Genomic DNA, 15721 nt, shown 5'->3' on the forward strand with positions numbered 1-15721 from the left:
ATGAGTAAAAGTATCTTCACAATTCTTTTAGTTTATATTTTATTAGTCCAGCTATTCAATACTATCTACTTATAAGTGGTTACAATGACATAAAATCACAGACACCATGTTTCGCCCTTTCTAATAGGGCATCTTCAACCTTAATCAATCTTAAAATATTAACCTTAAATATTAAAACAAGAAGTAGAATTTTCTCGGCATTGGTGGTTTTCTCTTCTCAGCCTTAACTTTAAGGCGTTACACTTTTTGAAGAACACAATGATGATGGTGTAATTATTGGCAGAGGAGGAGAAACAGAAGCCAGCTCCGTAAGATTTTCACTTGAAATGGTTGGTGGCGGCATTGTTGGAGCAGGGAATGATGTTACAGCAGGACATAATGTATCTTTCTTATCTTCTGATACGAAGGGCCTAATTTTTTCATGGAGATACATCTGTCTATTGAACCTAATTCCTTAAGGTTTGATGACTTGCGGAAGGTCACTGAAGTAGGCAGTGGACCTTCTGAGAGGATGGTGTAGGGTACTTCGTCAAAAACTATGGATTTGTCAACAGTACACCAGGGTGCTCTTTCATATACATAAAGTGATATATCTGGGTTATTTGTGGAATGTTTTTCATTCCAGCACGGAACTTGTTTTCCCAGTCATAAGTAGGAATTTGTTACATTTCCGGATTCTGTGCCAACAGCGACAGGAATAATAGAGCTAGAAACCTGACAACTCTTGACTGCAACATTAATTACATCTTCAATAACTTCAGTTTCATTTTTCTGGAATGCTCTCTTGAAACAACCTAAATACAAATCAGGTTGAAATTTCATGTGTCCCACTGGCAAAAATGAAATTTTTCAACTACTGTTCTTTCTTGTCATAACTCTCCACATGAGGTATCTCATTAAGATGTTTTTATTTTACCCAACACAGTTATCAGCATGGAATTCTAAATGTTCCTCACGTACTGAAACTTTTTCGAAGAAGTGATGTACAAGAGATATGACAGCATTTACTCCTTTACCTGCAATACAAGCTTCTAGAATAATGTACAAAATAAATTTGTTAAGTGGTTCACAGGCTAAAAGACCCACTTTGAAGCCTGTAAGAAAGAAAATCAGTCCAACTTGTTCAGATCATACGGTAAGTGCCCCTGTTGTGCAAAATCAAAATTATGATGCATTGTGCGTTTGTATGTGTAGCTACGTGGCCCAAGAGACAAAGGAGTTTCCCCTTGTCTACAAGTGTCTATGATGTTTTTATAAGCGTCCGCTCTGCTTGAACGTGATTAAGATGTTATATAGCCTTCTCCATCAGATTTCTTTTTTTCTCCTCATCCATAATTGACAGTTTCCCTATTACAGTTTAATTGCTTCTACAAGTCATACAAAGATCATTCTTGGGTTTCTGAACTACCATGTTACTGCAAAATGTACGCCAGATGGGATACCAGGACGAGAGTGATACGAGAATTCTCTCTAATGATTTACAACTGTCAGAGTATAATGTACGAACGTACTTTTTAGACATGCTAGTTGGGAGAAGCATGAGATCACACTTATTTCTTGTCAAAAAAAAAGTGTGATTTATACGCAAGCAAATACGGTACTCAATATTTTCTGGCATAGACCCAATTCCTGTAGGCTATGGTACATGTAGCTTAACATAAGTAAACATATTTGGTTATAGATCAACTGTCAACATAGACAAAATGACATCGGACCTTCACTTCTGAAGTAACTTCTTGCCCGAATAAATGAAGATCCCAAACTGTCCATCATCATAGCCAATGGACTTGTATCGAAGTGCCTGGGTATTAGATTACTTTTTTTGCTAATGATATAATGTCACACTAACACATCAAACGTTTTTGGAGATACAAGGACGGGAAAGGGCTAGAATTGGGAAGGCAATTAACGTACACCCCAAGCATTTCTCTAGTGTGGAAGTGGGGAACCATGGAAAATCAACTTCACGATTGCCAACAGTGGGATTCAAACCGACTATCCCCCAAATGCAACCTTACAGCTACGCGGTTCTAAATAAACATGTTAAAAAGGAGATCTAATGATGATGAATAAGGGCATAAATTATATTGTCTGATGAGGGCATTTCATTAGATGTGGAATGTTCAATTACTTATCAGAACAATATTTATCAGACCAAATGACTCCCACATATTGGGTAGACATAATTATTTAATTCCAAATTACCATGACCAGAACACATTGGTATTAGCTAGAAAATTCAGGTTCAGGCAAAGGAAAAGTAAGTTACTAAAAGTGAGAAACAATTTGACAAAATTACCTTTCTTGTAAGTCATGTTTGTATCCATCTGGTTGAGCAGTCTTAATTCCAACTCGACATCAACTATTGGACGAGATGATTCTGCTCCACCTAAATACTGTAGAAAAAATTGGGTAGTAAGTCGTCAACAACAAATGTGACAGCAAAACAAATTGGGTCCAAAATTGCAAAATATACCCAAGAAACATGCCTGACATTCTCATTTTACTTCTTCTATGGCAAGCAGACCATATTTTGAAAAACAGTAGATGGCAACTCTGATCCATACTTTGTTCTATAGCTACATACCAGTATGTGAATTCAATACATATGGGGGTGACTACCAACTATGACAATGAATTTACCAATTTAAAATGAAGTAGCATACAAGAACACATGCCCCCTTCAATTGCTAGATGACATTTTAGTAAGCAACCCAAATGATTTTGACCGGCTGGCCAATCCACAGTACACATCATACCACTCAATTTTGTTCAGAGTTTCGAATGTGCTATTCCCCTTATCACAACCAACACCTGATCAGATAAAGATGCTAAAAATCATTCATATTGTGTGTTTCTGTAGGATTAAGATAGCTTGTACCAAATATATTCATTAATGACTCCTACATATTTAATGAAAAATATATTTGCAACACAAATAAAAAGTGATATATTACAAATTACCAAAAAAAATTTTTAAAATTCAATAACATATTCCACACTGATAGCACTGACAGAAAACAAAACAAGCTCAGTTCACGGAGAGGCATTTGGATGCTCTTTTTGTTCACCAGCTCTTCAATGTTGGACTACCGGGCGAGTTGGCTGTGCGGTCAGGAGCGCACAGCTGTGAGCTCGCATCAGGGAGATAGTGTGTTCGAACCCCACTGTCGGCAGCCCTGAAGATGGTTTTCCATGGTTTCCCATTTTCACACCAAGAAAATGCTGGGGCTGTACCTCAATTAAGGCCATGGCAGCTTCCTTCCCATTCGTAGGCCTTTCCTGTCCCATCGTTACCATAAGACCTATCTGTGTCGGTGCGACGTAAAGCAACTATCAATGTTGGACTTCGTAGTTGTCACCTGAAGAAGCAGATTTTTAAGATGCTGATCAGCTCACTCATAAATGAAAACGTTCCTTTATACACATGAATTGGTTGGTGGAGAAGGGAACCAAGTCCATTTTATAGTTTTTTACATTTTTCATGTAAATGTATTGTGTTGGGCAAGATGCACCTTACTGGTGTGAAAGGAACTATGTCTGCCTACTCCTTATGGGCTAAACTGGAGAAAGCTTTTCTGTGCTGAGAAGAAAGGAATCAAGTCAAGGACTTGGTTCCTTTCTCCACCATGCCGTGGCAGCAGGAATTGGGTCAAGGATGTGCCTCCGTTCTTTGCCGTTTGGTTGCAGTGGGTACATTGAGAAGGGGAACGAATTGGCAGCATTACTGTTCGTGTTATTCTTGGAAGTGATAGTTGAATATTTTGATAAGGATGCAAATGAACACAAACGACAAAAAATTAAAAAGTAGTACAAGTATGCAGTTTGCCCTACACTAATTATGAAGAAATAATGTACCTGGAAAGGCTGTTGACGGTAACTGTGGGTAAGCAGAAAAGTCACTACCATGTCAAATTGCTTCAACATTCTGTGCCATGAAAAATATTTATTTAGACTTCATAATGTGTCTTTCACTTTCAGATGTCAAATGCAAGGTTTTACATGCATTAATGAGACAGAACAGGCATGAATTCTGGCTAATTTCCTTAACATTACAGCCAAAGATCATTCCCAGGATCTATATTTACAACGATTGATCATTACTAAGGACATGAAACAACAAAGACCCAAGAAACTTGAGGGAAAATAATGAAGTTACGCAGAGGCTACGTTCATTTGAGTATTTTGTAACAATTTTGGTAAGCGTATTAATGTCTGCAAACAAGCTTTCTTAATCCTTCACGTCGTTACACAGAAGCGATTATTCCATTTGTCAAAATTGCTTCCTGAAGGCAAAATATAGGAAAAAATCTACTGGTATGGATGTCTAACATTTCTGCAAATACAGTATCTTTAATCTGATACATGAATACCCTGACTCTATCCCATCAGAAAGTATGCATTATGGTGGGAAGGAAGTACTTGGATGCACATTTACATATAAAGACTACACATAATCCTATCTTCAAAAAGCATCCAGATTTTGATACAAAATATGGTTTCTACAGATCGTACTTCCGAGAAAATTTTAAATATCCTTTTGGTCGTCCTCAGACTGATATGCATAGTAAATGAAAGGAGCTAGAAGCTAAAATCTCCCCATATATCAGAAAGCAGCACAAGAGCAATCCAGACAGATATTGATGTTCACAAAAGATGGAGTATGAAATCGTATAATTCTCTGATGAAGGAAACTGAGACTGAGTGTATAACAGAAAATATTATTTCAGGAAATTGTTTCGATTTTGTGCAGAATTTGCCCCTACCCGAAGTGCCTGTGCTGGAAGCATTTTACTTAAGGCAGTTGTTGGTGAACTGCTTTTGCATTTATGACCTCAAAACTAAGCAATCCACTACTTGTCTGTACCACGAGAGTGAGGCCAAAAAGGGAGGAAACAAGGTTCGTTCATTCATACGAAAAAACAGAACTTAACTTGTTTTCAGACAGAGCACCTGGGCAAAACAAAAATCATACAATGGTAAGAATATGCTTAGGAATGACACCAGTCAGTAATATCAAAAAAATTATTCACCGATTTCCAGAATGAGGCCATTCCTTTTTTCTATGTGACAAAGTACTTGGACTACTGAAGGAAAAAAATACAGAAAACTGATCGAATATATGCTCCTAAGGAATATGTGGTTATAATAAGCAACAGCATATGCAGCGTTACCATGATCATGGTGGAAACAGAAATACTAATGAATTTTGATAAATGGTGACCTCATCACTACAAGCCAGGTTGAGTGGCACAGACGCTTGAGGCACTGGCCTTCTGAGCCCAACTTCGCAGGTACGATCCTGGCTCAGACCGGTGGTATCTGAAGGTGCTCAAATACATCAGCCTCGTGTCGGCAGTTTTACTGGCACATAAAAGAACTCCTGTGGGACTACATTCCGGCACCTTGGTATCTCCAGAAACTGTAAAAGTAGTGGGATGTAAAGCAAATACACTGGCAGAAAAAAAATATCCAAACACCATCAAATAAAGAATGTAGAATAAGGAAATTGATTAAAGGTACAAGACTACAGGTTAATATCCGCACGAGAAAAGCCATTGCAAATGTGCCATGCTGGTCCATTAATAACCGGTGTAATCACCTGACTGTTGAATAAAGGCAAGCAAACGTGCATACATTGTGTCATACAGGTGCCGGATGTCAGCTTGTGGGATGGAGTTCCATGCCTGCTGCACTTGGTCAGTCAATACAGGGACGGTTAATGCTGGTTGTGGAAGACGCTGGAGTTATTGTCCAATGATGTCCCATACGTGCTCGACTGGGGACTGATGGGGGATCAAACAGGCCAAGGCAACATGTCGACACTTTGTAGAGCACGTTGGGTTATAAGAATGGCATGGGGGCGTGCATTATCCTGTTGAAAAACACCCCCGGGAATGCTGTTCACAAATGGCAGCTCAACAGGTCAAATCACCAGACGGACGTACACATCTGCAGTCAGGATACGTGGGATAACCAGGAGAGTGCTCCTACTGTCATAGGAAATTGCTCTCCAGGCCAGAACTTCTGGTGTAGGTCCAGTGAGTCGACGCCGCAGACAGGTGGAATGCAGGCGCTCACCTGGCCTCCTCCTAACCAACAAACGGCCATCACTGGCACCAAGGCAAAACCGGCTTTCATCGGAAAAACACAACCGACCTCCACTCCATCCTCCAATGAGCTCTCACTTGATACCACTGAAGTCGCAGATGGCGGCGGTTTGGGGTAAGTGGAATGCACGCCACAGGGCGTCTGGCTAGGAGCTGTCCTTCAATTAAGCAATTTTGAACAGTTTGTTGCAACACTGTGGTGCAAACTGTCGTCCGAATTGCTGTTGCAGAAGCAGTCCGCTGCGCGGTCTTCTTGGGAGCGTGCCTTCTCGTGACCACTGCTGCCAGCACGCATGCACAGTGGAGACATTCCTGCCAAGTCGTTCTGCAATAGCACTGAAAGAAAATCCACCTTCACGCAGCCCTATTATACGGCCTCGTTCAACCACAGTGAGCTGTTGATACTGGCCTCTTCGTCGTCGTAAAGGCTTTCTTGACCCACTCACAGTCACTCCGTCCAATATCACAGATAACTAATGCTCTCACAAAGTACAGCCCATATATAAAGTAAACCTGATGTGCAACGTCATGGGGGCCACTACTAGCGCCATGCAAATGTGATTTGCAGGAAATTTGAATCAACCTCATGTTTCAGATATACAAACATGTCTACCAACGTTCATCAGTCTAGCAGAAACCCTTCTTGGTGTTTGGATATTTATTCTCTCAGTGTATTATTATTTTTTTTAATACATCGAGTTGAGCCTCTATGGACTGCGTGGTAACAACCAACTTCATTTCAGTGTCTAGGTCTTGTTCTTGTTCCGGCTTTGACTTCCTGCCAGTATCTTCTGAGCCCAGCAACGAGTGCCTGTTTATGCTCTTCATTATTATTATTATTATTATTATTATTTGTTGTGGCCATCTAGGACCACGTTAAGTCTTGTTACATTTAGCAGTTTGCTTTGCTTTCTTTTGAGCCCAGAACTCCCTCATTCTCTGTGAGTGGGCCAGCTTACGTTCCTGTGTTCAGGTGGTACCTTGTCTTCTTTTCGGTTGCTTGTCTCGGTTTAGCTCATTCGTCAGTATCTTTTTGCAGAAGCGATCTCTACTGCAGGCATCTTCGGGTTTCATATGCAGCATTTGGAGGTCTTCTTTGGTGTTCATAAACCAGGGCATTGTGGTTTTGGGTTTGAGTCAAAAAAGTGAAAGATCTGTTTAGTCAGCCTGTTTCCGTCCATTCATTTGAGATGAACATAATATCGTGCCCGTGCCTGTGCCCCATATTCCCTCAGTCGTGTTTGCCCTGTTAGAGTATGCGGAGTGTAGCCTCGTGGTGAACGTGACAACATAATGGCACGACGACGCCATCTGGCCCCCGTTTTGCAGGGTAAAATTCTCTATTTTACTGTACAACTCTTTGTTGGAATTTTCATGAGTGCCATTCTTGTTACTGGATCCCATGATACTTCTGATGATATTGCACACTTTTTTCTCCAGTTTTTATAGGAGTCCTTTATTAGCATTTAGGGATAGGGTTTTGGCTGCATACGTAACTACTGGCTTCAGAACAGTTTCATAATGATGCAGTTTAGTATTTTGGGACAGATATATTTTGTTGTAGATTGAGTGTGACGATTGATAGGCTATTGCAAGTTTGTGTACTCGTTCCTTAAGCACTTCTTTGTCCAGTCCATTTTTCATTATGACCTCACCCAGATACTTAAAATTTTTTACTCGATTGATCTTCCCGTATTTTGTCTGGAGTTTTGCTGGAGCATCTTTGATGTTAGTCATTACTTCAGTTCTTTCAAAAGGTATCTGAGAGCCAGTTTGTTCAGCGATTTCTTTTAGAAGGTCGATTTGCATCCTAGCAATTTCTACATCGTTTGACAGAATGGCGACGTCATCAGCATACGCTAGACAGTCGATCATGATCCCCTTAGATTTTTTTCCCATTCTGAGAGGACTATCAGCTTCTAATAATTTTGTTCACCAGGTCCTAATGATCTTCTAAAGGACGCAGTTGAAAAGCATCGGAGAGAGCCCATCACCTTGTCTGACTCCTGTTTTGACCTCAAAGGAATCTGATAGGCATCTGAGGAACTTTATTTTGGATTTTGTGTCAGTCAGGGTGAGTCTAATTAATGCCAGTGGTTTAAGGACAACCCCGAATTTGCTGAGGATGTTTAGCAGAACCTCACGGTCTATCGAATCGCAGACCTTCTTAAAGTCCACAAAGACTGACGAGTACTGTTTGGACCTGAGATTACAATGCCTGATGATCGTTTTGAGGTTGTGGATCTGTTCAGCAGTTGAACGACCCTTCCTGAAGTCCCCTTGGTACTCGCCTATTTGATGCTCGACTTGGGCTTCTAAACATTCCAGAATAGCAAGTGAGAGAATTTCGTACGTTACCGGTAGCATGGATATTCCTCTGTAGTTGTTGACATTTTTCAGGCTGCCTTTTTGTGTAACGGATGGATCAACGCCGTTTTCCAGTCTTAAGAGTAGGATTTCTTCGTTCCAAATTTGTCCTATTTGTTTCTGCAAGATTTCAACTGCTTCTTCAGGGGCATATTTTCAAAGTTCTGCAATGACAGAGTCTTCTCAGGTGCTTTGTTGTTTTTGAGTCAGGTAATGTGACGCTTGATTTCGTCTTTGTCGGGTGGTCTTGATTTTGGCCATCTGAGTGTGGGTTCTTCGGTCTTGATGGGATTTTTGGGTTGTGTGCAATTTACAATAGTGTCCAAAAGTTACGCATAAGTTATGAGTAAGCAGGGCAACAGGAAATAGACCGCAAATAGCATGAAATATGCACCTACCAACCTTACATGTTTGCTCTGTATAGGAAAGGAGTGTTCCCTGCTTTGACTAGCGGTGTAACCGCAAGGTAAACACAGCCAGTGCCTGCGCCCCATATTCCCTCAGTCATGTTTGCCCTGTTAGAGTATGCGGAATGTAGCGTCGTGGTGAACATGACAACATAATGGCACAAAAACACCATCTGGACCCCGTTTTGCAGAGTAGAATATTCGGCCGCCTGGAAGAAGGCCAGACACAGACCGAAGTCGCCGTATCCTTGAATGTGCCACAAAGTGTAATTTCCAGGCTTTGGAGATGATTTCGAGACACAGCAGATGTTACTTGCAGGCCAGTACCAGATCGACCAACGGTAACCACCCCACAGCAGGACCGATATCTGGATTTAACCGCCCAACGAAATCGGAGTGCACCTGAAAGACAACTGTCGGCGGAGCTTGCAGCCGTCTCAGGGGTTGCTGTTTCCTGGCAAACTGTGTACCGGAGGTTCAGAACAGCAGGGCTGTTTGCCCGACGTCCAGCAGTGTGTGTCCCGCTCACTCCAGCACAGAGACGGGCCCGTTTACTGTGGAGCCGTCAACTTCGAAACTGTATCATGAATGAATGGAGGTATGTGCTCTTCATAGATGAATCCCGCTTCAGTTTGCAGAATGATTCCCATCGCACATTAATTTGGAGAGAACCGGATAGCCATTACAACCACAGGAACATCGTGGAACGGGACCAGTATGGTGGTGGTGGCGTCATGGTGTGGGGCGGCATCATGTTGAATGGCCATATGGACCTGCACATCTTCATGGGTGGTCCGAGTAACACTGTTAACGCTCGAAGATACAGAGATGAGATACTGAGACCAGATGTTCGACTCTTCAGAGGTGCGGTTGGTACAGACTTCCTCTTAATGGATGATAATGCCTGACCGCACCACGTTGCTCTGGTGGATGAATTTCTGGCTAGGGAAGACATTCATCGCATGGACTGGCCAGCGAGGTCTGCGGATCTGAATGAATGAGAAGCAGGTGAAAGCCAAACCAACTTCTCGCATTCTTTAACAGAGCACTCCACTAGCACTCTATTTAGCACCAAAAGTCACTGAAGTCACGAGTACAATTTGTAACATTCCTATCTGTATGTTGGCAAAGGTAGATTTATAAGAGTATAAATGCGCAATTAAGACAAACAATAAATGTACGTATTTGTTTTATAATTAAGGCTGATTACACAAAGTTGTAAAATAATAAAGTTTTAATAAAACTAATTCTTTCAATGATCTTGAAATTTCAAAATATATTTACTCTTCTGGTTTCACTGTATACTTATTAAACAATGACAATTTGCATTCTGAACACAAAAATATATTCACTAGGAATCCCAGTAGTGGCATTCATTTCTCAAACATCATGGTGCAGAGTATTCAAGCATCAACCAAAGCTGTTCCAAAGACAATTTCTAGGGCTACTTTCCTACACCATTTTAATACTCTCTGTGGACCTGTATAATACAAAGAAATGTGGTCACTATCACATAATTAATTCAATTTCAGAATTGATTAACTTTATTAAAACATCCCATGCACATGTACAGTTTGTTAAGACATTCTTTGCACTACCTTGTCATGTGCTTTGTTTTCTTGTCAGTCTTTCGAAGTGTCACTTTTCCGCTGTGCTTTATGGCAAACAACACACTCTCTTTGAACTTTTCTGGCTGGTCCTTCCATCTTTGTCACATTATGTGAGCATCTCCTCTCAGGAATGGTGAAAGTTTCTGACTGTAGCCCTACCAGGCTTCTCGCAATCTTCTCTTGGAATTCCAGCAGTGGCATTCATTTCTCAGACATCATGGTGTGGAGTATTCAAGCATCAACCACGGCTGTTCCAGACAATTTCTAGGGCTACTTTCCTATACCATTTCAATTCTCTACATGGACCTGTATAACATGAAGACATTTGGTCACTGAAATAGACTCCCTTTTTAGTTAACAGGGACAGAGATAAGCTTTCCGACAGGTTCTCAGTTTCTCTGTTTCTCTTCCCATAGTCAGTTAGTTATTGTGGCTCAACAGTGCTGAAAGCATGAGAAAAAGTCCCTTGTCGACATATTTGATGGCTCTAGTACCATGTTGACCATTTTACCCATTACCTCTCCTTTCTTCATTTGCTGTTTCACCATCAATGAAAATCCACACCTGTGGCTACATAGTGTCACACATAAAAAAGTTTTGTTCTTCAGAAATTCTGCCAGAAGGATACTAATCAGCATAGAGAAGTTCCATTCCAACAGAACAAGTGTCACCCACTCCACTTTTACACACACCAAATTTTCCTGCATAGATTTTTATTCTAACAGGAAAGCCTTCTTTTGTAAATCCATGTTTGTGTGCTTTGTTAGGAATGTATACTCTGAAAACTAAACAGCCTCTGCAAGGAACCACAGTTTCATCTATACCCACTTCTTTCCCCATTGTCAAGGCATTCTGAAAAACTTGGTTTAATTTATCAAGGAGAGGTTGGATTCAGTAAAGATGACTGCCTCACTAATGATTGGCTTTCTCGTCTGCAAATGCCAGAATCTCATGAAAGAAAGGAAGTGATCCCATGACATTATCCGTCTTAAAAAATTTAACATCAACCAATAAAGTTGGCCGAGCAGTTAAGGCCGCTAAGCTGTGAACTTGAATTCGTGAGACAGTGGGATCGAATCCTACCGTCGGCAGCCCTGAAGATAGTTTTCTATGATTTCCCATAGTTATACAATGCGACTGTTTGTCCAGCATACATTATAATGCTGTATGAGTCACAGAGACTGTACATATCCCCTTATTGCTGGAAATTCACAAACAGCTTCCTATACTTAAGTCACATTGCCGCTGAAGTAATATCACATCTGATATCAGAATTTGGCATTTTGTGGACTTTTTCAGTTGGAAAAGGTATCAAAATTTATTCCACTCCTTTCTCATGTGATATTAACAGTGCTCCATCAGACATTCAGCTGGACCTTATCTCTCTTCACAACAGCCAGAACCTGAAGGAGATATTCATCAATTTCTCATTACTTGAAGTGTCAAGCTCGTAAAATGTTAAGCCTTTATGATTTTAAATATACATGTGAACAAACATCAACACTGATGAAAATAAATTGATATACAAAGGAAACATTAGCAACCAACATCTCAAAAGATATTTTTTCAGCTCAGCACTTAATTTCTGTACCTGGTCAAACTAAGAATTTCCAAAAATTAGCAGCTGAGATAGCCTGATCAGTTGCTTAAAATAAGTCTTCCATTGTGCATAAATAATCGAGTTGGGGACAGATCAGCAGGTGACCGGGATCCTAGACAGCATCACACTTGCAATGTATCCTGTGAAAGGAAGCCCCAACTTCTGTGGGTTGTTCCTGCACCATGGCACCTCCACTTTCATGCAGTTTAACGTCTTCCACACTCTGCAGAGCAAATCACCACCAGTAGCCAGGTCTTCTTTCACTTCGTTCCACTTGGCGATGAGGTTTGTTTCCTGCGATTCCTTGAAGATCGGTGTTTGACACAAGGAAATCTTTATGGACTTCAGCCGTCATGCTGCGGACTGGTGTCTTTGCAGGGGATGTTGGGAATCTGTCTCCTGCTTTGTCCTCTCCATATCTGCAGCAACGTTTCTTTGGATGAGAGTGGGGCTATCCCGATGAGTGAGTACAGTTTCTGTACTGGGGTTGGCTTCAAGCATCCAGTCACGATCCATGCAGTTTAATTAACAGGAATAGCTACCAACTTGACATGAGCAAAGGCATCCCACACTGGTGCAGCACCAGGCAGATATGCACAGAGCCAAGGTTGATGTTCTAAGGGTCCATGGGCCAGCTTTGCTTATTAGCTTCCTGATAATGTTGTTTCAAATGCAGACTTTACCCACAGTATTGGCATAATGTTACTGGAGGGTCAGAGTACGACCTAGTGCGACGCCCAGGTATTTTGATAAGACAAATAAAAATAAAACATGGCCAAATTAATAAATTATGGTATTTTGATGTTGGTCAGTGTTGGAGTAGATCACCTCCAGTTATTACCATACTTCTCTGTTGTTGAAGTAGAAGGCACAGACTTGTGTCTTGCTCAAGTTTGGCCTGAGATGGTTGGCATCATAGTAGAGAGAGAGATCATCTAAGGTCTGGGACAATTTTTCCTCTACTTCCACAAAATTGCAGCCTTGAACGGTAACCGCTGTGTCGTTACCATAGATGAACTGTCTCATGGTATTTGGTGTAATTAAATGGCGTGCGGCTTTCAGTGCCAGGAGTGTCCGAGGACAAGTTTGGCTCGCCAGATGAAGGTCTTTTGATCTGAAGTTCGTAGGCGACCTGCGCGTCGTGATGAGGATGAAATGATGATGAAGACAACACATACACACAACCCCCGTGCCAGTGAAATTAACCAATTATGGTTGAAATATCCGACCCTGCCGGGAATCAAACGCAGGACCCCGTGACCAAAGGGCAGCACACTAACCATTCAGCCATGGAGCCGGAAATGGTATTTGGTGTTGGCTGATCATTGGTGTGAATGTTGCATGAAGCCAAAGCCAGACACTTCCTTGGGGCAGACCATTCTTCTGAACCATCCAACCACAGTTCTTTCCCTGGAAGGAGACACAGAACCTTCTGTTTTCCATGAAGATGCCAATTAACAATGTTGGTAGGTGATCTCTAGTCAGGTCATAAACTTTCTTCAATAGCTTCCTGTGATTCATGGTGTTGTATTCATCTGTGAAATCAATACAAGCCACTCCAGTGATTTACCTTCCCTCGAAGGGAAGCATTTTCACTTCTCGCACTAGTTTGTGTCATCTTGTTGGATAGAGTATGGCAACGTTGACGTCTACATTTACAAATATAACGGGGGAACAAAAAATAACTGGACAACATTTTTTTTTAAATGCACAATTTATTTTCTTGAGTTACAAACATTAGTCACCTCTGAAGTACTCTCCGTTAACACTAATACATTTGATGAAACCTTTTTACAATATGTGAAACACGTTTTGTACTCATCCTTTCTGATGCCTTGCAGCACCACCTTCGATTCTCTTTCCACCTCTAGAATGTCTGCAAAACATTTTCCTATCAGCTCCCTTTTCATCCAGAAAAACTTCTTTTTGCTTTACACCGCACCGATAGAGAAAGGTCTTATTGGTGATGATGGGACAGGAAAGGACTAGGAATGGGAAGAAAGTGGCTATGGCCTTAATTGCCTGGTGTGAAAATGGGAAACCACGGAAAACCATCTTAGGGCTGCTGACAGTGGGGTTCGAACCCACCATCTCCTGGATGCAAGCCCACAGCTGCACGCCCCTAACCGCATGGCCCACTTGCCTGGTCCAGAAAAACAAAAAGAAGTCACAAGATGAGAGATCTGGTGAATAGGGTGGGTGAGGAAGCTTTCTGGCCAAAAAATCATGTACAGAAATGGCTGTGTGAACTGGAGCAACGTCATGATGGAAGAACCAGTCCCGATTCTGCCACAAATCAGGCCGTTTTAACCTAACACTCTCAAACAACCGCCTCCAAACACTCAGGTAGAAGACTTGGTTCACCATTTGATGCTCAGGGACATATTCTGAGTGAACAATGCCGCAAACGTTGGGAAAAAACAGATCAACATTGTCTTCACGGCTGATTGTCTTGCTAAATCTTTGTCGGGCCAGGAGAGTTGGTGCCGTCCACTGTGATGACTGTTGCTTTGTCTCAGAGTCGTACCCATAACATCAATAATGATGATTTTGTCAAAAAGGTTCTCGATCACCTCCAAGTGGTCCAACAAGTCACAGCAAGCAGCGACATGAGCCGCCTTTTGATCAGGAGTCAACAAGCGGGGTTTGAGTTTCGCCGCAATTTGTCTCATTTACAAATCTTTGGCTACAAGGTGTTGTGCTGAGCTCCACAAAAGACCAGATAGTTCAGCAAGTTCATCAACAATAGTCTTTTATCCTCATACACAAGAACACAAATATTTCACATGTCTTCAGCCATTCTGGACATGGAAGGCTGGCCAGGGTGTTAAATGTCTTCGATCAACATGTTGCTGCGTTTGAATCGCAAATACCACTCACTTGAGTTCTTTTCATGGCAAGTTCTTTATTTTAAGCTGTAGACAACGCATCAACTGTGCCCGATGCACTTTCACTGAGCAGAAAACAAAACTTCAATGTCGCATGCTATTCTAAAGCATCAGCCACTTCATAGAATCACAAAAATCAAAGAGGTCGAAAAACACATTCATTGCACAAAAGTTGTCACAAGGGCTCGCTACAACCATCTCAAGCCACGCTGGTTGGCCTATTGACTCAGGAGGTGTTACTTAACACCCACCTAGAGTGAGAATCCCAAACTACAAGAGCAACACGCGCAGTGAATTACGTCCAGTTATTTTTGGGTCCCCCTTCATACTATAACTACACTATACAACATACATAACTATAATAACACATGGTTATCATCATCATCATCTAAAGGCTTCGCCTTGTCACTGCAACCATTGATCTCTTCTCTCTGCGATCCTTTTCATCTCTCCATAACCTTGGCATCCCATCATCTCAACTACCTCTCCAATGATCTTCTTCCGTGGTTTCCCTCTGCCTTTCTTTCCCATCACCTTGCCTTCGAACAAGTTCTTTATGACGTTATTATGCCGGAGAATGTGACCGAAAACTGATGCTTTTCTCCTTTTTATCGTTGATATTAAATGTCTCTGGGTGTTTATTTCTCTAAGTACTGCTTCATTAGTTTTCTTCTCAATCCAGCTAGTTCTTGTCATCTTCCTCCATAGTCACATTTACACTGCCTCTAGTCATTTCACG

General features: G+C 41.4%; 1 protein-coding gene across 1 annotated transcript in view; it reads right to left on the minus strand.

The window, feature by feature from the left end:
* Positions 1-15721, minus strand: part of LOC136856988 (uncharacterized) — a 263664-nt gene that overhangs the window by 218671 nt on the left and 29272 nt on the right. Inside the window, exon 4 of the mRNA XM_067135311.2 lies at positions 2300-2396. Coding sequence (XP_066991412.2) covers positions 2300-2396 — 97 coding nt within the window. The remainder of the gene's footprint in view (positions 1-2299; positions 2397-15721) is intronic.

Source organism: Anabrus simplex, chromosome 1 (assembly GCF_040414725.1).
Source record: "Anabrus simplex isolate iqAnaSimp1 chromosome 1, ASM4041472v1, whole genome shotgun sequence".
NCBI classification, from domain to species: Eukaryota; Metazoa; Arthropoda; class Insecta; order Orthoptera; family Tettigoniidae; genus Anabrus; species Anabrus simplex.